Source organism: Netta rufina, assembly GCF_964035555.1.
Source record: "Netta rufina genome assembly, chromosome: 7".
NCBI classification, from domain to species: domain Eukaryota; kingdom Metazoa; phylum Chordata; class Aves; order Anseriformes; family Anatidae; genus Netta; species Netta rufina.
This window is the reverse complement of record NC_140130.1, coordinates 5,645,347-5,672,054: the sequence shown is the minus strand read 5'-3', so window position 1 is coordinate 5,672,054 and position 26,708 is coordinate 5,645,347. Positions and strand designations below refer to the sequence as shown.

The window sequence follows — 26,708 nt, the reverse complement described above, 5'->3', positions numbered from 1 at the left end:
GTTATTGCCTGGGTTTTATTTCATTTTTTGACTACAGCAAGGCAGAACTGCTGAGCCCCAGCGCCTGAGGAGCACTGGGAGCTTCGTGCGAGAGGGAGGGGGGGGCGAAGATGCTGGGAAGAAGATGGAGAGAAGGGAGAGGTCGGGAGGGGTACGGAGAGAGGGGAAGGCTGAAACACGGCCGCGGCCCCGACCCTGGCGGGAAGGGCAGCCTCGAGCTCTGTTTTGCCTCCCGGGGCTGCCTGGGTTGTATTTTTCTTTCCATAATTGTGCTTGGGAAGAGACTTGAGTCAACAGCAGCCTCCCTGAGCTGGCACACGCTCGTCCCCCCCGTGTGCAAACCGCAGCGAGCAAAGGAAGGGAAATCTCACCGAGGCTGACCAGAAAACGGCATTTTTCACCCCAGCCCTGTGCCTTCAGCTGCTCCTTTTCCTCCACCCAAGCCTGAGCTGGTTTTTGGGAGGTGCACCATTTTCCTCCCTCTTCCTCCAGGCTTCTGCAGTGGGGAAAGCGGTCTTTTAGGCTTCTAAAATGTTGGGAAAAGCAGATGCAAGCGCAAAAGCTTGGCCCAAGCCCCTGCTTTGAGGCACATGGAGAAAAAAAATAAAAATAAAATAAAATAAAATAAAAGCCCAGCATCACCCTGAATCCTCCTGCAGGAGCAAACTGATGCTATTTAGGATGGGATTATTGCTAATGGCTGCTAGCAGCTCGCTAACAGCCGATTCTGTGCGAGCAATTAAATTAATAACTTAATATCCCAATTTGTAGCCTCTCCCGGGTGGGTTGGAAGCCAGACCTGGCTGCCAGGCGCTGCGCACGCACCGCTCTCCCTCCCAAATTTCAGCTCCTGGGGCTGATGGGGTCAGCCCCGGGGCTGTGCTGTGAGCAGGGAGTGGGGAGATTGAATGGGGGCAGGCAAATTTCACGCCTTCTCCCTGATTTTCACCAAACTCCGAGGTCTCTGTTGCTGAAGACCTGCGGGTGCTGCACCACAAGCAGCCCCGCCGTGTCCTCACGGGCCCCCAACCGCCCCGTCCCCTAAAAAAAGCCCCGCCGGGGCCTTCTGGCACCTTCCAGGGAGCCTCTCGCTGCCCGCCCGCCCCAGGGCTCACGGAAAGGGCACCTCGCTATAAATAGGGGCTGCAAACGGCTGGGCTGTGGGGCTGGAGCTGCGCCGGGGATGTTTGGGGTGGCCGTGGGGCACTCAGGGGGAGCCCAGCGCAGGCAGGTTTGGGTTCGTCAGGCTTTTTTTTGGGTGTTCTGCGAAGCTCTGGCTCGTTCCCTGTAAAAGCAGCTCTGAGAGGTGACACCGCGACAGCGCCGGGGGGCTGGCAGGGCGCGGGGTGAGCCCCTGCTGGCGCGCGCGGTGTAAAAATAGGTGGAAAAAGCTAAAGATAGCAGCCAGAGCTGCCGCTGGCACCGCGGCCGGGGCCGTGCCTGCTCTGTCCCGTGACAGCAGGGCCAAGAACTGCCAGTTCTGCAGCGCCTCGGCCGCTCCAGCTGGGGTTTCGCGAGCCGGGGCACCTGCCAGAGGGATTTTGGGCCGGTGCCACGGCCTCCCTGACCCCAAAAACGGGGCTGCCCTCGCGTGGGGACGGGGAGGAGCAAGCCCAGCTCAGCAGCCCTTGGAAGCGCCCAAATTTTGGGACCTGGAGGGGGAAGATGCACTCAGCAGCGTGGCTGCGAGGAGGCTCAGGAGTGTCTGAGGGAAGCGCTGCCTGCGCAGAGCAGGGCAGGCCTCACAACCCCCCACCACCTCCCCACCTCCCTCCCACCACACCCCTTTTCCCAGACGCTCCCGGTTTTGTCCCAAATTCCCCCCCCAGCCGCTTCCTGGTGGCTGCGGGTGACGGGGCGCTGCCACCCCGGCCTGACTCAGCCCTGCCTGAGTCACGGCCCCGTGCCCCGGGCCGCTGCCCCTTCCTGCAGTAGGAACCCACCGGGATTCCCACGGCTGCAGGGCACGAGGGGGGTCGGGGTCACGGGGGAGGCAGTTGCATCATCCCCCACAGCCCAGGGAAGACAGGGAGGCAGCGGGTTACCAATTGGACCAGTTTTATTAGAAAAGTAAAAAAGAACACAATTGCATAGGAAGTCTTGCACTTGAACATCAAGTGTACGAGTGTCAACTGTAACCAACGGAGCACACGCACGGCACGGGGTGCACTGGTGAGGGGTCCTGCCCTCCGTCCCCACAGCCCCCCGCACGCCCCTCTCCCCCCACACGCGTGCCCTCCCCCAGAGACCCCATTGATTACAATCGCTGTTACAAAACACACACACAAAGAAGTAACCGGGAGGGGACCGCCTGCCCCCGCAGCAGCCCCGCTGCCGAGCCCAGGAGCGCAGTCACCGCCACCAGCCTACAACCACGGAAGTGAGGCGAGCACCGAACGGCCCCGCGCCCGCCTGGCAGGGCCCCCGCCTGCCCCGGCTCCGTCCACCTACGCCCTACTCCAGCCTAACCTAAACTACTGCGGCCGCAGGGAGATGCCGCGCTCCAGCCAGCTCAGCGAGCGTCAGCCCCTCCGAAACACTTGGGTGAGCCGGGTCCCCTTCAGCACTCCTCGACCAGCAGCTGCTCGGAGCTGTACAGCTTCTTCTTGATGACCCTGAAGCCCGTGCTCAGCTTCAAGGCCTGGCTGAAGCCCGGGGTGAAGGCCGGCCCCGAGGCGAAGAGTCCCTGGATCTTGGGCCAGAGGCGCGAGTCCAGGCGCAGCACCAGGGTGAGCTGGAAGGTGGGCACCACGGCGGGGTCCACGGCGATGTGCCCCACGTCGTGGCAGGCCTTGCCGTGCTCCACGCAGAGGTCGAGGAGGGCCCCGCGCAGCCCGCAGGGCTCGCTGCAGGCCAGGCGCAGCAGCTCCGTCCTCACCTGCGCCACGAGCTGGGCCGGCATCAGCAGGCGCGAGCAGCGCCGGGCGCCCAGCGGCGCCTTGCCCAGGGTGGCCTGCACCAGCTCCAGCAGCTCGGCGCACAGCACCTCGTCCTCGGGGTCGTGCAGCAGCAGGTCCAGGTCCGGCAGCGAGGCCTGGTCGGCCGAGTCAGGCTCTGTGGAGGACAACGGGTCAGCACCGGGCAGGCACAGGGGCTCCCCGCCGCAATGGGGGCTGAGGGGCGGCGTGCTGCTGCCCCTCTCCCCTCCCCCCACAGCGACCCCCTCAGGGCCTGTCCCCTCAGCGGGGCCCCGCCGCCTCAGCGGGCCCCAGCGCCTCAGGGCCCCCCCCGCCGCCTCCTGCCGCTCACCTCCCTCCGAGCCGGAGGCGCTGCCCAGCGACTCGCAGTCGGAGCTCTCCATGCGGGCCCTGTCGCCGCCCGCCAGCCGCTCCCACAGCCCGGCCATGACGAGGGCTTTGGCAGCGCCGCCGCCGCCACCACCGCTGCCGCGCGCGCACCCCTCCGCCTCCTCCCTCCCGCCGCACCGCTCTGAGGGGACAACCGCCGCCGCCGCCGCTTATATAGACGCGGCGCGGCAGGCCACGCCCCCCGGCCGGCCTCCTCCACCAATGGCAGCGCGGGGCACGTCCGCGGCGTCTCTCCTGCCCGGTGACAGCGGGCACGCACCGCCCCCCTCCCCCCTCCCCCCCCCCCTCCCGGCCCCTCGCCTCAGGGCCCGGCCGGCCGCGGGCGCTGGGTCCCGCCGGGCGCCGGGTCCCGAAATTTGCCCAAAACTCCTCGTTTTGGCAAAAAAAAAACGCCCGCCCTCGCCTTCCCAACCTCGGCAGGGCTCGGTCCCGTGCCGGCGGACCGGGTGCTGGCTCAGGGCTGGTGCCCCCGAGGCGAGGGGCTGCCGTTTTGTGGCGCCGGCTTGTCGCAGCTAAAAACCTTCCAAAATGCCCTGAAAAAAGATTTTTTTTTTTACCACAAATCGTGGTGTTGTTTCCTCAGCAGTAGGGGCAAACACCCCCCGGCTCCGTGTCCCCAGGGATTTGGGTGCTGTGCGTTCGCACCCCTCCACCACCAGCCCCGGGAACAGCCCCGCTAAAAAAGGGCTAAAAAGGGGCAAAAATGAGGTGGTCCCTGCCCCAGCTGACAAAAACAGGCAGTGGTGTTTGTGCAGTGCTGTGCTGTATGGCAAAATGGGCTTGGATGTGCCTGGAGACGCTGAGGGAAGCTGGGTTTTAACAAAATTCACCTCACGGTTTCCCCCCCTGAGGACTGAGGAGTCCCAAGCCGCCCGTCCAATAGACTGGGAACAAAATGGGGTCAAAACGGGGGAAAACGGCAAAGGAGTGGAAAAACAAAAGCATAACAGGGACCACATCTTGCTAAAAACAAGCTTAGGTTCAAACACAGCCCCCCCAGCTGAGCGTAAATACTTTTCTTTCTTTGGCAGAACACCCCCCTGGTTTCTCTGCGACCCCCCTGCAGCGGAGCCCCAAAAGCGGTGGTTTTGGGCCCAAAATCAGTGCATGGCGGCGCCTGCCCGCCCTGTTCCTGCGCACGTAGCGGGGAGCGAGCCTGGCCAGGAGGCTCCCGCGGGACGGGCTGTGCCGGAGCTTGTCCCGGACAGGCTGTTCCCGGGGAGCTGGGCTCCATCACGCCACAGCTCCACAAGGCGCTGTGCCGCGGGGGCCAGCCGGGGGGGAAGCCGTGCAAGGGGCTCGGCGAGTGCCTCGGCGCACGTCCACGGGGCGTGGGGCTGGGATCCTGCCCCCACGTGGGGCTGCAGACACCCCCAGCCCCCAAAAGTTGGGTTCAGGGAGATTTCGGCTTTATCTCTGCATGCTAAATGGCGCGGGGTGTGTGGGGGGGAAAGGGCTGCGAGTGCCAAAAAGCTCCTTGGGGAGATGGCAGTGAAGCAGGGGGGTGTGGAGAGGGGGGCACGGCGCATCCCCTCTGTCCACGAGCACCCCAAAATGTGCCCCACGGGGCCTGCTGGCACCCCACGGCGCTGGGTTCGGGCCCGGCGCGTGCCTTGGCCCTGGTGAGGGAGGCGGGCACGGGGCCGTGCCGGTACATGGCGTTCTGCCGCCGGCACCCACAGGAAAACCAGCGAGCAGCCCTGAACGAGGCTCTTTGTTCGTGGTTTCTTGTGGTTTTTTTTTTTTTTTTTTTTTTTTTTTTTTTTTTTTTTTTCCTTTCCACTCCCCTCCCCGCCTCAACTTTTTGCTCCCTTCCCCCTCCGCTCCCAGCTGCGGCCAAGCCTCAAAATCTTTTCAGCCCCCCTCCAAGCTGCGGGCACGGTGCTACCAAACCCCCAGGAGAGGTCTGGCCGTCCCCAAGGCTGCCCCACAGCTGCGCGAAGCAGAAATGGGGCTCTCCAGGAGTTTCCCAACCCGTGTTTGGAGCAGAGGGAGCTCTGCAGCCAGCCCTCCGGTTCTCCTTACATAAAGTGTTTACCGAGCGGGAGGAGGGACGGCCCCACAACATGTTTTTGCCTTGGTCATACTGTACACGATGAACTTTTCACTTCCTCTCAATAGCTCTCACACACACACACACACACACACACGCACACACGGCTATTTTGGTGCTGCACACACACAAACAAGCCATGTACGGCGGGGAGCAGGGCTTGTTCCTTGGGTTTGCTCGTTCCAGCCCCCGCAAACACCAAGGAACAGCTGAAAAACATGGGGAGGGAGCGGGGAAAGGGGCTGTGCGGGGCTCGGGGGGGGGGAAATCTCAGCCCTAGGGGGCTTGGGACCCTTTGTCAGGCACTGAACTAGGGAGATTTGGCTACCTGAGCGCTGCAACTTCAGCACTCGGTGCGGAGCCTGCTGCAGGCACCGATGCCCTGACACCCCCGCAGCTGCAGGGGTGGAAAAGTTTAATTTCATGCAAGAAAAACCCAAAGTTTTATGTGTTTTTTTTTTCTTTTTCCGTTTCCAGCTGAGCTGCTCGCAGCACGTAGGGCAGGCGAGGCTCAGCCCCAGCGGGTGTCGCAGCCTGGCCATACGGGGGGGCTTGGGCCAAGGTGGGGTTGGGAGGCTGGGGGGATGAAAACTTGGTTTGGAACAACCAAGCTGAGAAGTAAAAAGCCTCTCTGTTTCAATCCAGATGTGGCTGGGCTGAAATCGCCGAGTTAAAAGAAAAAAAGCATCTGGTAAGTAAGATAATGAACATGGAAAAATTAGGCAGCTGGATGAGGACATTGTGCAGCACAGATCCTATCCCCCTGCTGGCGGATACATGGCAAAGGAACAGGCTGAAATGGTTACGCCAGAAAGCAGAAATCCAGCTCTCCTTCAGAACAGACCTGAGGTGCAGATGGAAAACAAGAGGACTCCAGCGGGTGGATTTAAGGGAGGGTTTTCTGCTCGTGGAGTTAAGTCGGGATTAAAACCTGATTTAACCCAATCCACTTCTGAGCATAAAGCGAGCGCGCCTCGATTCCTCTCAGGGTATTTTTAATTGAATTTCAATTTACAACAGCCGAGGTGCCTCAGAACTTCACTCAACCACCCTCAGCAGCTGACGGCTCCTTTCATCACCCCCCCCCCCCAAGCTGTGAAAAGAGAAACGATTTCAAAGACAGCATTATTTATTGTATTATCACAGAGCCATCTAACACGTCATGAAAAGGGGTTCGGGGTGTTGAGGGGACGGCTTCTGCACTGCGAGCGGTGCCCCAGCAGCACTCTGCGCAGACAAAAGACGGCAGCGGAGAGCGAGCAGCCTCAGCACCACCCCAGGGACTGCTGCAGCCACCGCCTGCCCCTCCTCAGCTGCCCCGGGACGGGTCTCATCCTGTCAGCTCCCCAGAGGAAGGGCTGGGGCTGGAGTGTTTCTGGCAGGGCTCGGCCCTGCTGCTCTGCAGAGGGCTGGCTCGAGCGGCGAGGACGCTCTCCTCGCAGCCAGCCCCTCGCCCGGCCCTTCCAGCAGCCCCCCGGGAAGCGCAGGGCTGAGTTCAAACCCAGTCTGTGAAACCCACCCCGTTTTTTTTTCAGCTGCACAACCCGAGCCCTGCCAGCCTGCACCCCCGCAGACTTCCAGAGTCCCGTTGTTCCACCTGACTGGCAGCTCCAAGGGGGGGATCTCCGCCGGCAGCTTCCCAAAAAGCCCCCCAAAAAAACCCGATCCCGCTGACGGCAGCTGCGAGCACCCCGAGAAACGGCCTGAGGCAGAGCCTGCTGCCTGCCCCCTCTCGCCGCGCTCAGCCCGAGGAGGGAGTGAAGCCCAGCAGCTGCTCGATGGGCTTGTACCTCCACTCGTCCGCCTCCAGCTCCTCCACCAGCCCGGCGAGTTTTTCCATCCGTGCGACTTGTTGATCTGCGGGAGGAGTTCAAAGGTGACTGCGGTTCGCAGCCACGCTGCAATTAAGCCCTTCAATTAGACGCCGGTTCCCAGCTGCCGGTGGAGTGAACCCCACCGAAAGCTGAGGGGAGGCAGAACTGCTCCCACAGCCCCTGCGAACGGCCAGGAGACCTCCCCGGGTCACACCCGAAAGCAAAAGGGACGGGATTTCCTGCTCCAGCTGATGCTGGGGCTGTGTTTCACCCATCCCTGCCTCTGCCATAAAAATCCACGTCACACCAGAGGAACGTGAGGCCGGTAAGGAGGTGAAAAGAGCTGTGGGGTTCGCAGGAGGACTCCTCTCCTTCATTCTAGAGCTTAAAAAGCCGCCCTCCTTTTTTTTGTTTGTGCTGAGCAGCGCGGCGCTTACCGTGCTTCACCTGCTTCAGCGTAGACGCGACCTGGTAGCTGAAGACGGACTCGCAGAGGAATCTTTCCGAGCCATCTGCGAACAGGAGAAGGGAGGTGGTTTAATCCCAAACCCTGCCCTGAGCTGCGGCCGGGGCTGGGGGTGGCCGTGCCACCTGCGAGCTGTCACCTCGGGTCATTTCTCAGCGCGGGGCCGCGGGTGGCAGCAGGTCCCGGCGCCGTGGCAGAAGGCTCAAAGTTCTCCCTTGGCTTCTATAAATAACGCCCAGAGCCCGGGGGTGCCAGCAGCTCGACCCCTAACAGGGTCGTGCCCTGTGCTTTGTGTTGTGGGTTTTTTTTACATCCCAAAGAACTCGTGGAGTGCTGTCAGGCTGCCACGGGGGCTCCGCTCGCAGCGAGGCTGCAAATCCACAAATATTTGGCCACATTCCCCCCGTGGAGTCGTTTTAGGCCATTTTTAAATAGCGAAACAAGGCAGCCTGGAGCAGAGAGCCCAGCGCCTGCCCAGCCCCGGCGCTGCTGCTGCTGCTGCACCCCCCCAGGAGGCTCTCAGGAAGCACAGTGGCCTGCCTATTAGCTACCACGAAGCGCTTCATTATTTTAATTTGTTTCGAGGGCTCATTAAGTGCCGTGAACAAGTCTTTGCTCATAATTACTTCAACAGAGTGGCACACGGGCACAGTGGGGAACAAAAGCAGTCGTTAGGATGCGGCCCTCGGTTCCCTGCTGCCCCGTGCCGTCCTCCCGAAACACGGGCACCGACCAGAGGGGGTTTGCCGAGAAAACTCCTGCCTCAGCTATCTTCACAGCAATTCCCACCCAGCATCAAAGGGTCGGCCAACAATGGGTAATTTTTAAAATTAACGCTGCCCTACTCCCTTGCAGGCGGAGGGCTTCCTGCTCTGCCACGGGTTTAGAGGCGAGGTGACAGCGAGAGAAGTCACTTCCTCGCCGGTGGCTGCGGGGAGAGGTGGGGCCATGGGAAAAGCCGCTCGGCCCCGCTGCTTCCTTCCTCCCCTGGCTTTTGGCAGTGCCTCAGCGGGCCCCGGGGGCTCGGGGGGAGGCAGGGTCACCTTCCAGCATCTCGCCGGCTCCCTTGGGGTAGGTGAAGAGGGCTTTGCGCGGCGGCGCCAGGTCCGAGACGCTGAAGCCGGATCCCGTCACCGAGCTGCCGCTGACCCCGCCGGCCGAGGAGGAGGAGGAGGAGGCGGCCATCTCGGCCCGGCCCAGCCTGCGAGAGGGGAGGAAGAGCAGAGCAGGGTTAGGAAGTTTCACTTTTAGCCCTAATTTAGCCCTACGTTTTAGCCCTAAATGCCTAAATTCGGGGCCAGGACAGCGCTTGCCAGAGCATCAACACGGCCAAAGCCCTCCTCCCGGGTAACGCCTGGGCTGCCAGCTCCCGGAGGGCATCCCGAGGGCAGCGACGCCGCTCCTCATCTGCAGCAACCCCTCCACGTGTTACATCAGACACGCCTGCGCTCCCAAAAACGTGGTTTTTGCCCCCAAAATGCTGCAGGCACTTCTGTGCCCCACTACTGGGGCGACGCCAGCGCAGCCGCTGGTGGTGTGTGCCTCTCCGTGCCTTGTAAGAGGTTTATCCATGTGTAGTAACGGAGTGTTTGGCACTGGTTATGTAGCTGGCAGCACAAAAATCACCATTTTTTGCGCTTTTTGTGCTTTTATGAGCAGCAACGGCCGTCACTGACACGCACTGCACAATGATCCTAATCAACGCGTTTCTATTCCCCCACCGACTAAATGCATTACAGCAGACTCTTCAGGCTACACAGCTCTGGAAAGCGCTCAGAGATTTGGTGGAGAACGCGGATTTTTATTTATTTTGGTTCGGAATTAAACTCGCGAGCTCGTCCGCAGCAAGCTCGGGGCTGTTCCCCTCACGGCGTGTGAGGCAGGACTGGCCGTGAGGGAGCAGGCCCGGCCAAAGGACACGTTTAAAGGCACGGGCCGCCTCACGCCGCGGGGCCCCGACCCCCGCACATTTTTATTTTAAACCCCGCGGAGCCGCCCCGGCCCCGGCCGCCCCAGGCGCCCGCCATTTTGTGAGGGGACGGCGGCGCCGCACCGCGCATGCGCCGCGCAGCCCCCTGCCCACACCCCGCCACCGCCTCAGCCGCCACACCGCGCATGCGCCGCGCCGCCTCCTGCCCGCACCCCTCCCACCCCGCCGCCGCCTCAGCCGCGCCACCGCGCATGCGCACACCCCCCTCCAGGGCCCCTCCCCGGCTTCCGTAGCGAGCGGCTGGGCGGTGAGTGCGGGCCCCGGCGGCGGCCTCGCCGTCTCCCCGAGCGCTTCCCCCGCTCCCCGGCCGCCCCTCCCGCCGCTCCCCGGTGGCGGCGGCCCGCTCCGGGCCTCACCTGGGCGCCCGCACCGCTTGGCGCAGGCGGCGGGCGGGATCGCGCTCGCGGTGCATGCTGGGGCGGCGGGCGGGCGGGAGGCCCCGCCCACTTCCGGTGGCGGCGGGGCGGGGCGGGGGCGCGGTTACCATGGCAACGGGGCCCGCGCGGGGCGGGCTCCAGGGCGTCCCCCCCCTCCCCTCACCGCGCCGCGATCGTTGCGCGATTTTGGGGTTTTTAGGGAATAAAAAATGTTAAATCGCACGGCTCCGCGGCCCTGCTCGGCACAGCCCCGGCGCGGGGGCAGCGTGTCCCCGGGGAGCAGCCCCCTGTCGGCTGTGTCCCCTCAGGTGCTGCCCGCGCGGTTGGGCTCCAGCCTGAATTTCTGGTGAAAACACTAAAATAAACGAATTTCCCCCAATGTGGCGATTTCAGTGCACAGCTGTGACACCTGACACCCCCCCCCCGGCTCTGCAGCTCACCCCGCCGCTGCCATTCCCACGTTTTCCACCCAAAAACCCGGGCGCGGCTCCCCAGGGTTTTGGGGTCAAACCGCCGGGATTTGGCACAGCGCCCTCCGGCTCAGCGCATGGCCTGGCAGAGAGCTCCCATTTCTGCCATTTCTGTGAAAAAAAAAAAGCACCACATTAGCTCTGCGCCGCACAAAGACCCCACGGGGCGATGCACTGAGGTGCTGCAGCCATAGGGGGGCTTTAGATTCCCATAAATGCCCAAATATCTTCAACACAAAGTGCCTGTAGTGTCACAGCGGGGCGGCTGCAGGGGAAATTTGGGTTTTCTATATGGCAGGGGGGTGTGGGACGCGCTGTCTCTCTTCCCGCAGCGCGATGGACGTCCTGAGGCCCACCCTGATACAGATCGGCGGGCGCGTCTACAGGAAGAGCCTGGTCCAGGAGCCCGTCCACCCGCAGGAGGAGGAGGATGATGAAGGCTTCTATGCAGGTGGGGCATCCGGGCACGGCCTTGGCGTGCCCTCGGACACCTCTCCGTGCCCACCCTGCTGCCTCTGCGGCGGGGTGAGATGTTACAAAGGGAGAGGAACGCTTTGCCGTGGCCCCCGTGGCTCCTGCTCCGCTGTCTCAGCGGGTTGATGGTGCCCACCCTGCTGGGAGAGCAGAGAGGAACCTGAACGAGGGCATTTCTCCCACACACTGCACTGGGGAGAAAACTTGGGCTGTACCTCCTGCCTCCCTGTGCCCCCCAGGTCCAGAAGCACCCATTCTGCTTTTCACAGCTGGCAGTAAGATGAATTAAAAAGCCTTTAGCCGCAACCGAGGGGGGTTCGCTTAACCTTGGGAGAAGAAGATTGTGAGGCTGTTGACCTACATAAAGCGCTGCCAGGCTGTGCAGCACGTTCAAGGGCTGCTCTTCTTTTCCAGCAGGGCCCGGCGACTGTGCAGATGAACCGTGCGATGCCTTTGTGGTGGAAGAGACTGAGAAAGGTTTCCAGTGCAGAGTGGAGGTCCCCAGCCCGTTATACAAGTGAGCCTCTGTGTTTCTGACTTCCCCTCCGGCTGGGGAAGCATTTCTGTGCGGAATATTTGAGGGGGGGGATGAGGGTAAGCGGTGGATCTCTGCAATGTATTCTGTTCTGTGACTGCCCCGATTTTGGGAGGGGAGAATTGGCAGTGCCTTCCTAGTGCAGTTGTGCTGCGCTCGACTCCCAGCATTTGCTGTGACAGAGACAGCAGGTGGTGCTTGCTGCTGGCAGGAGAGCTTCTGAGCATCTCCTCCCTTGAAGATGAAAGCATCAGGAGGGTGGAAGAAGGGAAGGAGGAGGCAGGGTGAGCAGCCTGGCAGGGGGAGCTTGTGAAAGCCCTGGGAGAAAGCACGTGCCTGGAATTGACTGTTGGTTCAGATCTGCTGTTCACTGGGAAGCCTGCGGCGTTCACGGCTTCATCCAGTTCGTTTGGACAGTTTTATGGGCTGAATAGTTTTACTGGGGGGGGACAAAGGGAAAACACAGGTGGCAAAGAGGCAGTGGCAGGATTTGCTGGCCGAGCTGTCACAGGCCGAGTTAAGCGAGCCAGCGTCTGCTGCCCGGGCACCTCTGGTGGGGGGAGGCCCAGCGAGTGACTCTCTTCCACTTTTCTGCCTCCAGGTACATAATCGGGAAGAAAGGAGAAACCAAGAAGAGGCTAGAAACAGAGACTCGAACCTCCATCAGCATTCCCAAGCCTGGAGTCGAAGGGGAAATCGGTGAGCCTAAAACCAGCGTTCTGTCATCGGCTTGTGCACAGACACGATTTAAGGGGGGACAGGGAACAGGAGGAGCTTCCCTTCAGTTCCTGCGCCTGGCACGGCCCTGGCTCACCTCATGGCCCTGGGGAAATCACCTCACTTCTGAGGTTTTTCCCTGCTTATAAACCCTTATAAAGCAGTATCAGATTTTGGGGGGAAACTAGATCCTTTTTTAGCCCTCAATGAAGTCGATTCTTAGCCTTACATGTAGATGGCCAGCTTGTGAACCTTGGGCCCAAACGTGTGGTTCGTTTTTATTCTTTTGTTCTTTCAATTCTTGCTACTCCTGTTAGCGAGGAGCCGTAACATACATCCAGCAAAAAAATTGCTGCGTTGCATATTTACGCACAAAACGAACTTCAGACTTGCCTTCAGTGCAAGGAGGGTTTTGGTGACGTTGCTGCCTTTCCAGTGCTGTCAGCCGATCCTCGCAGTGCGAGCAGGCTCACTCTTCTCAATGCTCCCCAAATCTGAAGAGCCACTGAAGCGAGCAGTTCTTCCCTGTTGTGTTTTTTTTCGACGCACAGAGCTGGCTTTCTGGAGAGCAGGGGGTGCTTCTGATGGCAGCACCCTGCCTTTGCAGAGGGAAGCACAGCCGCGTGAGGCGTTTGAAGTCGAGCAGGGAGTCTGGCGAGCTTCCTCCGTGCGGGGCTGGGGGGTTTAATTCCCGTCATGTCTCCGGCAAGCCGCGGGCTGGCAGCAGAGCGGTGCTGTCCTGCAGGGTTTTCCAATTATTTCCCTTGGCGACTCCAGGATGAAATATTCTGACCTGCGCCGCATCAATACTTTAAAACCCGTGGCCGAACCCACCGCAAAGCCCCTGCCCGTTTAACTGCTGCCTATTTCCCACGGGCGTGGGTGGCAGCAGCCTCCCCGCAGCTTCCTCAGGCCCCGCTCTGTTCCCTTGCAGTGATCACGGGGCAGCAGCGCGGCGGCGTCATCTCGGCCCGGACGCGCATCGACGTCCTGCTGGACAGCTTCCGCAAGAAGCAGCCCTTCACGCACTTCCTCTCCTTCGCCCTCACCCAGCCCGAGGTCCAGGAGAGGTTCCTGCAGTTCAAGGAGGAAGTGCTGGAGAAATGCTCAAAGGTCAGCACCCGCCTGGGATCCGAAATCAAACGCGGGCCCTGCAGCAGGCTCGTGTCCTGAAGCAGCTTTCTGGCTTTTCCCTGGGGGGCCTCGCTCTTCAGCACCTTGCCCAGCAGGGCGTGTTTCACAGGCCTTTCGCTGAAGTTGGTGGGTCTGCTGTGAATTTATTGCCAAATCCGGAATGCGGAATGGCTTCCTCAGTTAATTGTTGGTAAAATATTTTGTCCTCCCTTGAGATTTTCCTAGGTGGGACAAAATTCTCAGCTTCAGAAGAGGGTTGTTTCTTGTGGGGTTTTTCTTGTTTATAAGAAAGCCTCTAAATAATGTAGCGGACCTTTCTCTATTTTATGTTTTGATTTTATTTTTATATTTTGCAATCTTGCAAATAGCTCAGGAGCTTCGCTTCCCTGGGTCTTCGTCTGACTTAACTCCTTCTTCTCCCCCTGCTGCCTGTTCCCCTGCCGCTGTAGGAGCTCGGGATGCTAAACGCAGCTGATTCTGGCCACCGGGCTGCAAAAGCCTTGGCTGGCGGCCGTGGTGGCCTGGCTCCCTCTGTTGGCTGCTGCTCCCAGTGCTTGTGGGGGAACACCACAGCTGTGGGGAGAGAGGGGGCTTTTTGGGGGGCTGCTGACTCCAACGTGGGGCTCTGGCAGCGCCTGTTTGTGCCGTTAGCCCTGGGCTGAGGCTGCTGCTTTCAGCCTGGTGTTCCTCTTAACCCTTCTGAAGGGGCTTGTGGCTGTTGCAGACCTTCTGCTTGATCCCCCCTGACCATCCTGGCCCCTGCTTATCCGAGCTTGCTCACTCCAGGCTGCCTCCGTGTCGGGTGAACCCTTTCAGTGAAACATCTCCCAAAAGGAGCCGTTTTTATTCATCTTTGCCCTCCTCCACGCCCTCATCCCATGCCTTTATTCCCTCCTCACCTGGCTCGTGGATGTGCTGAAGGAGGGCACTGCAGCCCCGCACGCCTCCCCAGCACCCTGCAGCCCCGAATGCCACTTGAATGCCACTTCTTCTCCCAGCAGGGTCTGCTGGAAGGCACGTCAGGAATGAAAAACAGTCATTCAGAGCCGTGCCTCGCGGAGCAATAAGAGCTTAGAGATTTGTCCAAAGCGACGGGATTTCTCTGGGTACTCAGAGGAACCTGAATAGGTTTCGAGCTTCTCTGCTGCTCACAATTTGCTGGTGTAAAACGCTGGGGAATTAGGCAGCCTCCAGGCTTTGAGTGGAGCTCTCCAGTAACAGCAAGGAGGGGAAAAGCCCAGGTGTGTGCGTGAGGATTTTTTCTGGCCATTGAGCACTTGTGAGCCGCTCTTCCTCTTCCCTCTCCGAAGCAGTTTCTATGACAACCATTCATTTCGATTCTACAGCTTGGGGTTCTGTTGGTGGCTGTGTGCTTTCTAAGTTTATTTTCCTTTTTGTCCTCGAGACCCGTTGTAAGGTGAGCCTTGTGCTGAGGCTCAGGACACCTGGGTCTTCCAGAGCTGTGCAGACGCAGGGTCTGCAGCCTGAACCTCGTGCAGGTGGAGAGTGGAAGAGGAAGGAGAGCGCTGTAACACGCGGCAGCCTGTGGGTATCCAACACTGCTAACGAGATATCGGACCTCACGGGGGAAAGGACAGGGAAGCGAGGGGTTTCTCAGCCTGCAGCCCCCTCAGTGGGTTCTGAGGGAAAGCTGTGTTCCTGGCTCGCTCCTTTGTTTGGGATTTGCAAAGAGGGGAAGGCTCCGAGTAAAACCCTGTCCATGTTCCAGCTAAGCGAGCAAAGGTAGAAGTGGGAGGGAGATTTGAGGAAAGAGTGTGTGGGGGGATTTTTGGAAGCCTCAGTGAGTGGAAGTGAGTTGTTTTTCTGTGATGATGACATCGTGCATCCTTAGGGAGCAGGTTTTTTTTTTTCTCCTTAGGGAACAGTGAATTTTGGAGGGACAATGGGATCAGCTTGATGTGTTTGTACCTGCCGGCAAGTTTCTGCAAACACACGGCTGTCAGATTCCCCCATCAAATAAGGGGGATTCCCTTCCCGGCTCTGGGGCTGGGAATTAGGGCTTTCATTAGGGCTGCAGGCCCACCTCTGCTCCTCGCTGCCACTTGTGCTGTGGGTAAATGCCCACCCTGTGCTGGGGAAGGAGCTGGGGTGGCAGCAGGGCACTGAGGAGCCGCCTGCAATCCCAGGCAGGAAGCCAGGAAGATTATCTGGGTCGTGGCCTGTTTGCTCTGCGCTGCTCTCAGCACTCTGCCGGCTGTCAGGAGGCTGCTTTTGGGGCAGCTTGATGTTTAGGGTGCAGACTGGCACTCCCTGTCCCCGAAAACAAGGGCGAGGTTTTGCTTCCTGACCTGTGCATGACTTTCTGGTTACCACACAGTCCTCCGGGCTGCGGGAGGGATATCGGCCGGTTGGCTGCAGCACGGGTATATCCAACTCTCTCCCAGTTTCTGTTCCCCAAGCTGTTGCTTTAGGGTGGGCCAAACATCCTCTGGCTACGGGGACCCTGAAAAGAAGGTTGATGGAGGGGAATCGTGGCCTGTCCGTTAGCAGCAGGAGGAGTTAAAGGCAGCAAAAAGGCTCTGCGAGGTGAGGAGTGCGACGGAGGCGTCCTCTCTGGGACGTGCCAAACCTCAGGAGCCTGCTGCAGGCTGCTGCGTGGTGCTGAGCTCTGCAGCCCACGCCGGGATTTAGGGGCTCAGTCAGCAAAAAACACACTCAGCAGCAGGGGCAGGCAGGCACACGCTGCCCGTGGGCTGGGGAGCACCAGGCTGAGCCTGAAAAAGCGCTGAGCTGTGGGGCACTGAGTGCTGCGGGGCGGAGGGACTGCGGTCCTTAAGTGCCAGGAGGGTGTTATCTCCAGCTCTGAGGCACAGGTGGGAACTTCCGAGCTGGCGTTCTCAGTCAGGGGACTTTTTTGGGGTTTGTTTTTTTCAGAGAAATGCTTCGGCAGCAGGGTGAGTGGTTCTGGAGCTCGACGTGGAGGTTGTTCAGTGTGCTGATGGGAAACAGCCGCGGAGGGGAAATCACTGGTGTAATATGGGCGTGCTAACCGTCCTCAAGGTGCTTTTATAAATGCCCTAGAACAAAAGCGTGTGTTTCTGAAGGCTGAGTGTAAGCACGGCTCCACCTGGGAGCAGTTCTTCCCCAGCAACAACACGTAGCTCCTTTTTTTAAAGGGAATTTAGACTTAATTCATCTTGGCAAACTATAGGGCGCGCGGGAACGAGAAAAATGTAATTATCAGGGCTGCTGTGAGCTGTGCTGGCGGAGCGAGGTGCAGCCTGTGTTTAGGCAGGATTTAGAGACCACTTGGAGCTTGTCACCGCGCCTGGCCCCGGCTGCTCTGCACAAAACCACATTTCACTCCGGCTCCGTGTCTGCGCTGCCCTGTGCTGAGCCCATCGCTGGTGGCAGCGGCCGTGGGAGTCCCCCTGCACCCCACTGAGTCCTAATTAAGGCTGCCGGCAGAAAAAAGGAGCTAATTAAGGCTCCAGGTGGAAGCTCGAGGCTCGTGGCTCGCAGCTCGTTCCCGGCAGAGGTGTGTGTCCGGGATGGGGTGAGTGAGGCCCCGGTTCTGGTTGCTTTGTAGGATCACGGGGTGAGCAGCAGCCTGTTCCAGAACCCTGCCAAGCTCCACCTGACCCTGGGGACGCTGGTGCTGCTGAACGAGCAGGAGATCCGGAAGGCCTGCGAGCTGCTGCAGCGCTGCAAGGAGGACTTCGTGGAGTGAGTGGGGCAGGGGGTGGCACGCTTACTGGGGGGGGAGAAGCAAAATGTCTTTAACGAGGAGCAGCGAGGAGGAGAGCAGCCCAGCAGTGAGTGCATCTAAAGGCCAGGATTTCAGAAACAAGCTGAACGTTGCGAGCAGGAGCAGCAGGAATCACCCGGCGTGCAGCAACCAAAGAGCATAACAACCAGAGCACAGCTCCAGGCTCAGCCCCAACCCTCAGCCCGCCCCGCAGACCCGCTCCAGTCCCTCCTCCTCCTCCCCTCGGTCCCCACTGTCACTCTGTGCGAGCAGATCCTCGCTGCTGTCCCCTGCTGAGGTGCCCTTGACGTGCATTTCTCGTGTGCGGGGCAGGCAGCAGGAAGGGCTGAACCCGGGGCTTCCTCACTGCCTCAAGGCCCAGCTGCAGATGCTGCAGCTCCAGCTGGAAGCGTGGCTGAAGGACGCTGGAATCACCTCATCTCTGCACGCCTCAGAAATCGGAGAGGACCTCAGGGGCTGGCTTATTTATTTATTTCTGCCAAGCCTCTGCACGGAGAGCGCTGATTCCTGATTTTTTTTTTTTCCTTTCTTTTCTACCGTGGAAGAATTAGCCACGCGGTGCTGGCTGGTACCTATGGGAATCCTTGCCTCCTCTCCTAAAGCGCAGGCTCTGTTTTTTCAGCTGCTCAACAGAGCTGCAAGCACGTTTCCAGGGCTTGAACAGGTTCTTTCCCCGGCCACAGCCAAATAAATACACGCTTAAAATTAATTTAGGCTCCCTTCCACCCACACCAGCCTTCATTAACCTTTGTTTACTTCTGCAAAGGCGAGCCGCGCCGTGTGAAGGTAGATGTGCCCTTTTTGTCCCTTTTTAGGGTGCCTGGCCTCAGGTGCTTGTAGTCTCACGTGCACGACCGCACGCGTGCTGCTCTCCTCCCAGAAAACAAACTGGAGGAGGAGATCGCCCTCCCCTGTCCCCCCGGGAGGTTTTCTGGAGAACCTCAAGCGAGCAAGGTGAGAGCAAAGCCACGCTCGTGCTGTTGGCTCCTCTTTATTTCTCCTGCCTGCTTGGATGCTCCGCGAGACCTTGGCAGTAACCCAGGCAGGTGTGGGAGCGTGGTGTTTCATGAGACGACGAGACAGCAGCAGCTGCAGCTTTCTGAGCTCTTGAAAAGAGGCAGCCTTCTTCTCTGGTTTTTGTTTTGTTGCGCTTGTTTTTGTCCCCACCCCGGTGCAAACAACGTTAAATGTCCGGGAAAGGAAAGAGCTCTGCCGTGGAGTTCACTGCCCCACGGGGTCCGTATGACATTTAAGCCCCACGTAACCTCAGAGTCGTGCTTAACAGCAGCAATAACTGTGATTTATCCCCTTCCCTTAGCAAATACAGAGATGCACACATATGTAGTGTGTGCGTGAGGGGTACTACACGTTGTATTCCCAGCGCAGCTGTGATGTCTCGCTCTTTAACCCAAGGGCTTCTTCCATTTCAGCCAGATCACCGGCGGCAGGCCCCTGGCCGTGGAGGTGGCTGGGGTGGAGTACATGAACGATGACCCTGCCATGACCGACGTCCTCTACGCCAAGGTCCACATGAAGGACGGCTCGGACAGGTGGGTGCCCTCCTCTCCTCCAGCCCTCAGTGTCTGTAGCCCTCTTATTTTTCTGGCAGTGCTGCCTTTTGGTGTCTGACCCCTTGCTAGGGGACAGCAGGAGCCAGCAGGGGAGGAGGGAGGCTGTGGGCTAGGAGGGACGTGTGCTGGCATCTCCTTTCCCCTGGGGAAAGAAGGCAGGGGGTGGCTCCCCTGCTTAAACCCCCCTGGGGAAAACCGGGCTTCGGAGGCTCTGCTGAAGTAAGAGATCGGACATGGGATAAGGAAACGGGTGGGGAAATGAACGCGTGACAGCTGCTGGGAGGCAGGAGGGATTGAAGTGGTCTTTTCCTCTCAACTCCTCCGCTTTGAAGTTGGTCCTGCCCTGGGAGAGGTGAGATAAAAACAGACTGGGAGGGTGGAGAGCCGGGACAGCCATCAGCCAGGAGAGAGAAGGGAAATACAGGGAAGAAGCACTCAGAGAGGTGAGACAGAGGCAGATGCTGGATAACCCAAATACCCTTCGGTCGGTCTGTTGTAGAAAGCCCTTGAAGTGTCAGAGCTGAGCCGTGGACCTCGTTTTCTCCAAGTTTGTGTCCAAGTTTGGGACCATCTAAGGGGTGCAGTGCTTGAGAGTCCGCTTGCACTTCCAAAAATAAGGCTGTGGGTGGGGAGAGGTCCTGCAGAGCCTGAGCAGGGCCCGAAGCGAGGCAGGGATGTCTGGGGACAGCTGGGGTGGGTAGGCACTGACGCTGTGGGAGGCAGAGCTGCTTTTCCCATTTTGGAGAAAGGAAATCTTCAAATCCACCTCGCCTCGGAACTGGAAGTGGCGAAGCCCCTAGGAAACAGCTCGCTGCTGAGGTAGCATCTCCTCCTCCCTTGTGGAGGGCGTTAGCTGGGGTTTGGGCCAAAGCCAGGTCTCGTGCTTTGCGTGGCTTCTGGAGGCTGCCAGGCTTGTGTCCTGCAACACCTCTTTTGCTTGTGCTTAGGAACGGGCTGACACAGGGCCACGTGATTGTAAATCTGTTATCCCCAGCCCAGCCTGGTCCTGCCCTCACCTGTGAGTTAATTCATCCCTCGCAGATGAAGGAACTGGCACTTCTCTCCTAATAAAATTCTGGAAGTGTTAGCAAGTGAAGCAAGCATTTAGCTTTGCAGAGGGGGAAGGAGGACACTTCTGTGCTGATGGAGAGCACGGAGCATTCCTTCTGCTTCCTCTGAGGCTGCAGCACCGCGTTGGGCAACCGGTGATAGAAAAGAAGGGGCGAACAGAAATCCCTTCAGAAAACCCCGTGCTGCCAAACAGCTCCACGCAGCTCTAGCCTGCTAAAACCCGCGGGGTTTTGCTCGGGGAAATGGGCACCGCAGGCTGGCAGCGATTCCTCAGCTGCAGGTACAGGGGGAGAGCAGCAGGCAGGCGTTTTGCCGTGCTGGCTCCGGCTCTGCCGCAGCCCCTGCGAGCTGCGTGCCTTCCCGGGGCTGAGGGGAGGGAGGGGAGGAGTTCCTTCCTGATCCTCGGGTGATCCTGAGCGGCTTAAGCTGTGAGGCAGGAGCTGTGATTTGCCCGACTTGGTTTGCATAGCTGCAGACAGCATTAGAGGTTGGCAAGCCCTTCTGCACATGTAATGGCTCAGACCGAGGGCGAGATCGTGCTCTGATGCCTCCCACCCGGCAAATAATTTCCGTTATAATTCATTCTAATTTGTTTTATTTCCTTGATTAACTTTATAATGTCATAAAGCACCATTTGCACTTGAGCTCTTCTCTGCTAATTTGTTTTAGGATTGTCCGTAATGGTACTCACTTAATCTCTGTCATTGCTAATTTTCAAAACCGGCGATGTGGAGCCAGCAGGCAGCACAAAGCCACGGCAGTCGGGCGTTTGAGAGCCCAGGGGCTGTCAGGAGGCTGCTGGCAGCCCACCAGGGGCCGTGCAGGAGGCGGCAGCCCCGGGCTCTGCCTCCCCACTAAGTGCAGCCAGCTCTGGTTCTGCTTGCTCAGGAGTTTAGGGGTGGGAGCAGAGAAGCAAAAAGCTGCCAACACCGGAGTTTTCCTTCCTTCACGCTGCTCTGTCCTCTCTCTTTTCGCCTTCCCAGGCTGCAGGCGATCGCTGATCAACTGGTGGAGCGCTTCGTGGCCTCCGGCCTGATGCTGAAAGAGTGGGACAGGGTGAAACTGCACGCCACTGTCATGAACACGCTCTTCAGGAGAGATCCAGGTGGTGGGTACCCTTCTTCTTCGCTGGTAAATGCATTTCACCCGGTGCTGCTGCGCAGGGATCGCCTTGCTCAGTAACTGCTGGCTTTACCCTTCCCACGTTTTAATTTTTGATTAGTGTTGTGATTTTCCCCCCCTTCATCTCAGACCTGAGATATTTTTTTTTCTCCAGCTGGAGAAGGCAGGCGTGCTCCGAGTCCTTTCTGGATCTTTTCAAAGATTCTTTGTCTTAGCTTCCCGACCGCCACTGCCCAGTAGCGCTCAGGAGCTCTGGAGCAGACAGGAATGTGTCCAAGTACCTGGTGAGGGCTTGGGCTCTCTGTGCCCCAGCTAACACTCAGTAAGGAATTCCTGCCTTATTCACCTTGTTCTCCTTCAACCCAAAGTGTTTTCCCATGGAGAAGCGGGCAGGGAGGGTTTGTTAGCTGGCAGCTGGCTTTGGGGAGGAGAAGGGCAGGGGGTGAGGCGCAGCACACCCCGTGCTCCCACCCGAGGCTCACGCTGCTGCTGGCTTTTCCCCTCACAGCTGAGGAGCGCAGCAGCACGGCGCCCGGGAAAGCATCCCTCAAGGAACGGGAGGCGTTTAATGCCCGAAATATCCTCAAGGTCAGTATGAAACCAGGAGGGAAACGGAGCCAGCTGCGGGTATTGTCCGGCCAGAAGAGGCTGGGACACCGCTTGGAGGCTGCTTTTGTCTTAGGGGATCTCCCGGGGGGGTTGATCTGCTTAGAAAGCACACGATCTAGAGCACTCATAACCGGGAGCACCACGGCGTTTACCCGAAGCCTTCTCAAAGCTGGCGAGGCGCAGATCAGGAGCGTGCAGCACGGATGCTCGGTGGGTGTTCGTGTTGCCGTTCACTCCGCTCCTGTTTTTACCCGGGAGGCTCCGGGCTCGTGTCTGGCTCCCAGCAGAGAGGAGCACTTCGCTGCTCTTCTTCTCCTCGCCCGGATTTATGCTGCTACACCCGCCTGCCATTTCGCATGCTCTTTTTTATTTATTTATTTATTTATTTATTTTTTAATCTCTGCGATTGATTCGCTTGGAGAGGAGCACGCTGCAGCCTGGGCTGAGCCTGCAGGCAGCCTCTGCCAGCTGGCAGCGTCGGGCTGATGCTGCGCTGCCCCTGCAAGGATCCAGAGGGAAAAGGCGAGCCCGGAGAGGCAAAAATGGAAAGCAGCAGTGGCTTGCAAGCAAATCCCAACCTCTGCTGGGTGAGGGGATTTGTTACAGGCGGCTGTGAGATCGACATGAAGGCAGGGAGTGGGGCTGATTGATTTTCCCTGCGCAGAGGACAGGCGGAGGGACAGAACTGGGTTAAGCTCTCCCTGTCTGTGACTCAGCACCACGCTGAGGCAGGGAGGCCACGGACGCGGTCCCTGTGTTTGGATGTGGCCTGGGAGGTTTGGGCAGCTCCTGGTGCCCCGAAACTGGCTCCATGAAGGGCGGGTGGCACACCTTGGAAGCCCCAAGCCCCCGCAGGGCCTCAGCTCCCGAGGTCTGCGTCCACATTTCGCCCTGTCCCTCCCGGCCTTGCCCTGGTGCGCGTCAAATTTGTCCTCAGACTCGAGAGGGAGGTAAAATCCAGCCGTCCTCCGTCCTGAATGCTCCCAGCCCAAAAACCTGTAGGGCTCGGAAGGCATCAACGATGCTCCCTCTGCTGGCCACGCCACTTGAGGATCGCGCTGCGGGCACGGGGCTGCCTCTCGGGTTTGTGAAAAGGGAAAAACCCTGCTGGAAACTGACCGGTTCTCTACCGAGGTAGCCACAGGAGCGGCTGGTGATGGCCTCGGAGCGAGGAGCATCAGCCTTCCCCTCACCTGCTCGCTCCGTGCAGCCCCACGGCCTCCCCGTGCCTGCAGCAGGACGCCCGCTGGCGTTAATTAATGCCGTGAGCCAGAAATAGCTGCAGGCTGCTTTCCAGCGGAGCCCAGCCTTCCAGCATGACCTTGCAGGGACGCACCGGCTCCCTCCCAGCCCCCTGGTGCCCACGGGGAGGTCGCCCCTGGCTCCAGCTGGCGTTTTGCTTTCGGCAGCCCCAATCGATCGGAGCCTGATTGAAGAACTCGCGCTCATCCCCTGCAAAACATCCCCTGGCGAGCAGAGAGAGGGGGCAGCTCCTTCCCCGTGCAAGGAGCATGGGGCTTGGCAGCCCCTTCGCCTTGCTTCCTCCTCCTCCTCCTCCTCCTCCTCCTCTGTCCCCGAGGGTGGCTGTGTGCCCGGTGCTGCAGCTGGCACGGCCCTGGCACCGAGGCATCTCCGGAGACGGGGCCTGGCCGCCTCCGGGCTTTTCTTTCTTATTTCCTCGCTTGCTTTTTTTTTTGTTTCTTTCCCCCCGTGAAGACGCGAAGGCTGCGGCGAGTGAATGGAAATGGAGAGCAACGTGTGGAGGGGCAGCCCGGGCTAAATTCCCATTGGGTTTTTAAGCAGAGATGAAACCAAAGGGCCGAAGATCCCGCGTTGGGTGAGATGGGGGCTGCCCAGCTGTCCTCAGGGAGGTGCTGGAAGAGGGACGGGGAGCTCCTGGCTCCCTTCCCTCCCCCGGGATCACCCGCAGCGGAGGCAGCATCACCTTTTGGATCTGAAAGGACGTTTCTTTGCCTCTCCCTGGAGCTGGCAGGCGTTGAATTACGGCGGCTCCTTAATAGAGATGGAGACCCAGTGCAGGGAAAAAAAAAAAAAAAAAAAAGAAAGAAAGAAGACATTGATTAGTAAAAGTAGGCGGTTCATCCCAAAGGTGCCCTGACCCTTCTGCCGGCTGATTTCCCGGGCCTGCCTGAATTAATTTCCTGGCTCTGTGGCCCGGCTCCTCCTCTGGGTGGCTTTGTGAGCAGAGCCGGGAGGTCACATTGCTGCAGCTCCTCGTCCCAGCGCTCTCGCTGCCTCCTGCCATCGCTGCAGCAAAGCCACAGCCCGGCTCTTAAAAAACGACTGCTGCGTGCGCTGTAACGGGGTGCAGGGAGCCGTGGGGACCAGGCCCCTGGGGGGAGATGCAGCAGCTGAGTGTGAATTTCCTTACAGAAGTTGTGCTGTAAATCCCTCACGTTTGGGGCTGGGAGGTCAGCAGAGCCTTTAACGCGCCAGCGTGTGGGGTTTTTTTCCCTTTATTCTTGTCGGAAAGATGTGCAAGGCTCCGGTAACCTCCAAATGTCCCGCTTGTGTTTGCCTCTTAGTTTGCAGAACGCCTTTCACCATAGCAACTAGGGTTTGATTTCCTCAAGCGCAATGAATTTTCATGGATCTCGCAGCGAGGAGGGGAAAGGACCCGAAGCCCTGAGCTGAAGCGAAGGTTCTGCAGCACGCCAGCAGCATCCCTGCGGAGGGGAGCTTTGCCCGGAGGAAGGCAGGCCTGCGAGTTGTTGAAGAATTTGTTTAAGCCGTGCCTGCTGTCCGAGGGACAGCACACGGGTGATTTGATTCCAAATTTCCCAGCTCTTGAGGCGTTGGCACCGTGGGGCAGGGACCAGGTGCCTTGGGTTCACCAGCAGGTGCGGGAATTGTGACGGCCTCCATTGAGCTCCTTTTCCAGGGGGAAAGGGGAAAAAACAAAAAAAACAAAAACCAAGCAGAAATTCTCATCCAGGAGGCATCTCCTCGGCCTCCTCCGAAACCAGAGCATTTCTGTGGTGGGAGATATAAATATCTTTCTTGGCTCTGCTTGGCTTCTCCCCAGGATAAACAGAAGTGGAAGTCAAAAGCAGAGGCTCAGCCCTCGGAAAGCTCTTCCCAAGCCCCCGGGGGACGAGAGCGGGGTGGCTGCTTGTCGGGAAGGCGCTGGCAGCTCCGAGGATGACATTTGAGGGCCTCTTTCCCAGTTACCCAAGGTGGATCTTGGCCTGATCCTCACGCACGGCATCTGGTTGCCGAAGGGAGCGGAGAAGCACCAGCGAGAAGCTGGCTGGAAACGAGAGCAGAGGGGGGAAAAAAAAAAAAAAAAGGCCGTGGCTGTCCTTTAAATCTTGTAGCATGTTTACTCCCAGCAAGTACAGCTGCATTACCAAAAATCAATAGTCCTAGCAGTGTTCTCACCGGGAAACGCGCACACGCTCGGACACGGGAGAGGTGGTGGATTTAAAAAAAAATAAAAAAAGCAGCAGCCGAGGGACTGCAAAGTGCTTTGGTCCGAGGGCTGCTGCGCTCTCAGCAGCGTGCAAATGGCGAGGCCGTGACCCGGGCGGTGCCGGTGGCAGGGGGAGCAGGGGAGGGTTTGTCCCCCTGGCTGAGCGAGGGGGAGAGAGGGGGGAGCAGCCTCCTCCCCGCCATCTCTTATTCATGAGGCGTTTTATGCCAGGGCCTCGAACGGAAGCAGGCAGGCTTTGGGGAATGTAATTAATCTTTAATTGTATAAATCTTTAATCGTATCAAATGGAGTTTGCATGGTGGCGGTCGCGGCTCCTCGTCTCCTCCTCTCCCTGCCGGAGATGCTCCCCTGGCATAACTCCTCCGGGGCCGTGGCCGAGCCCTCCGGCACCGAGAAACCCACATCCTCCAGGTGCTTGAGCCCTGGGTTTGTGATCTGTGGGTAGGAACTGATGCTGCTCCAAAAGAGGAGCTCGTGCCGTACGCTGATCGCGTTGAAGGCTAAACGTGGTCCCCAGGGCTGGAAATCTTTCAGAGCAGTTTTGTTGAAGGGAAGCCTGCGAGGAGAGGCGTTCTGCAGGAGCAGCTCGTTGCTCTCAGAGCTCCCGATACGTTTTTTTTTTTCTCCTCTCCTCCAGCTCTTCGAGCACTTCTACTTCGGCGAGGTGCAGCTGGACGCGGTTCGGCTCTCCCAGAGGTTCTCCACGGACGCCTCCGGCTACTACGCGACGTCGGGGCAGCTCAACTTCTGCTGAGCAGGAGCGCGGCCGCCCTGGGCACCACCACCACATTTTATAGGGCGAGGAGTTTGGACAGGAACCCAGGAACTCCAGACGGGTTTGTTTTCCAAGAAAACAGCTGGAAAAACTGGCTTTGGGTGGCACCTCCCTGCTGTCGCCTGTTTCAGAGGAGGAAGGCCGCGCTTTGCGTAAGCGTGCACAATCCAGGAGAGCTCCCCGGAGCGCGGTATCGGGGTCAGGCGCTGCTCGGAGCTCCAGCAGCGCCTGTGTGATGTCGATCTCCAAATAAATTAATTCCCTTCAAAGGCAAAGCCTTCGTCTCCGCTTGCTTGATGGTTTCTGTAATCAAACTTCCAGCTGTGAGCGGGAAAGCGCTGAAGGCAGGAGAGCTGGGTGGTGGTTGGGGATGTGGGGTCTTGGGGTCTGCTGTGTCGGGGTCTGGTACCTTTGGGAATTGGGGTTTGGGGCCTGGTGTGTTGGGGTTTGGGGTGTTGGGGTGTGGTGCCTTGGGGTGTGGTGTGTTGGGGTCTGGTATCTTTGGAAACTGGGGTTTGGGGTCTGGTGTGCTGGGGTCTGGTGTGTTGGGGCGTGGTGCCTTGGGGTCTGAAGGCTGGTGTCCTGCCATATGGTGTCATGAGGTCTTGGGGTCTGGTGCGTTGGGGTTTGGTGTGTTGGGGTCTGGTGTTTTGGGGTCTGAGGGCTGGTGTTTTGGGATTTGGTGTCTTGGGGTCTGGTGCGTTGGGGTCTGGTGTGTTGGGGTGTGGTGCCTTGGGGTCTGAAGGCTGCTGTCCTGGTGTCCGGGGGTATAGTGTCCTGAGGTCTTGGGGTCTGGTATTTTGGAGTCTGTCGCGTTGGGGTCTGGTGCTTTTGGATTGGGTTTGGTGTGTTGGGGACTTGAGGTCTGCTGTGCGTGGCTCTGGCGTCTTGGGGTCTTGAGGGCTGGCACGTTGGGGTCTGGCGCATTGGGACCTGGGGGCTCTGGCGTGCCGGGAGCTTGGTTTTTGGGCTGTGGCGCGTTGGGCTCTGGTGCTCTGGTGCCTTTGGGGTCTGAGGGCTGGCGCTGGGCGCCTGAGG

General features: G+C 59.2%; 3 protein-coding genes across 4 annotated transcripts; 1 reads left to right on the top strand and 2 right to left on the bottom strand.

Annotated features, from left to right (window-relative positions):
* Window positions 1-2,242: 2,242 nt before the first annotated feature.
* Window positions 2,243-3,414, bottom strand: DDIT4 (DNA damage inducible transcript 4). The gene is made up of 2 exons (XM_084289946.1): window positions 3,250-3,414; window positions 2,243-3,054 (listed from the first exon to the last, which is right to left on the bottom strand). Exons 1-2 carry the CDS (start codon window positions 3,344-3,346, stop codon window positions 2,561-2,563), a joined length of 591 nt encoding a protein of 196 aa, XP_084146072.1. The 5' UTR covers window positions 3,347-3,414; the 3' UTR covers window positions 2,243-2,560.
* Window positions 3,415-6,472: 3,058 nt separating this feature from the next.
* ANAPC16 (anaphase promoting complex subunit 16) lies at window positions 6,473-10,069 on the bottom strand. Its single transcript, XM_084290645.1, has 4 exons — window positions 9,988-10,069; window positions 8,685-8,842; window positions 7,613-7,687; window positions 6,473-7,218 (listed from the first exon to the last, which is right to left on the bottom strand). The coding sequence occupies exons 1-4, from the start codon at window positions 10,041-10,043 to the stop codon at window positions 7,103-7,105; spliced, it is 405 nt and encodes a 134-aa protein (XP_084146771.1). The 5' UTR covers window positions 10,044-10,069; the 3' UTR covers window positions 6,473-7,102.
* ASCC1 (activating signal cointegrator 1 complex subunit 1) lies at window positions 9,843-25,945 on the top strand. 2 transcript variants are annotated; one of them, XM_084290644.1, is made up of 10 exons: window positions 9,843-9,878; window positions 10,811-10,929; window positions 11,370-11,469; window positions 12,089-12,186; window positions 13,139-13,317; window positions 16,889-17,025; window positions 18,499-18,618; window positions 20,694-20,818; window positions 21,341-21,420; window positions 25,533-25,945. In XM_084290644.1, exons 2-10 carry the CDS (start codon window positions 10,815-10,817, stop codon window positions 25,647-25,649), a joined length of 1,071 nt encoding a protein of 356 aa, XP_084146770.1. In that variant the 5' UTR covers window positions 9,843-9,878; window positions 10,811-10,814; the 3' UTR covers window positions 25,650-25,945. The 2 variants fall into 2 exon arrangements, with proteins under 2 accessions (XP_084146770.1, XP_084146769.1); XM_084290643.1 differs by having other exon boundaries at window positions 11,367-11,469.
* The last annotated feature ends 763 nt before the right edge of the window (window positions 25,946-26,708 follow it).

Coding starts and splice junctions, on each gene's coding strand:
- ASCC1 (XM_084290643.1), top strand. CDS start 10,815: ATGGACGTCCTGAGGCCCACCCTGATACAGATCGGCGGGCGCGTCTAC. Junction 13,318..16,888: donor TGCTGGAGAAATGCTCAAAG/GTCAGCACCCGC, acceptor GTTGCTTTGTAG/GATCACGGGGTGAGCAGCAG. Junction 18,619..20,693: donor ATGAAGGACGGCTCGGACAG/GTGGGTGCCCTC, acceptor TCGCCTTCCCAG/GCTGCAGGCGATCGCTGATC.
- DDIT4 (XM_084289946.1), bottom strand. CDS start 3,346: ATGGCCGGGCTGTGGGAGCGGCTGGCGGGCGGCGACAGGGCCCGCATG. Junction 3,055..3,249: donor CGCCTCCGGCTCGGAGGGAG/GTGAGCGGCAGG, acceptor TGTCCTCCACAG/AGCCTGACTCGGCCGACCAG.
- ANAPC16 (XM_084290645.1), bottom strand. CDS start 10,043: ATGCACCGCGAGCGCGATCCCGCCCGCCGCCTGCGCCAAGCGGTGCGG. Junction 8,843..9,987: donor CAAGCGGTGCGGGCGCCCAG/GTGAGGCCCGGA, acceptor CCCCTCTCGCAG/GCTGGGCCGGGCCGAGATGG. Junction 7,688..8,684: donor AGCCGGCGAGATGCTGGAAG/GTGACCCTGCCT, acceptor TCCTGTTCGCAG/ATGGCTCGGAAAGATTCCTC.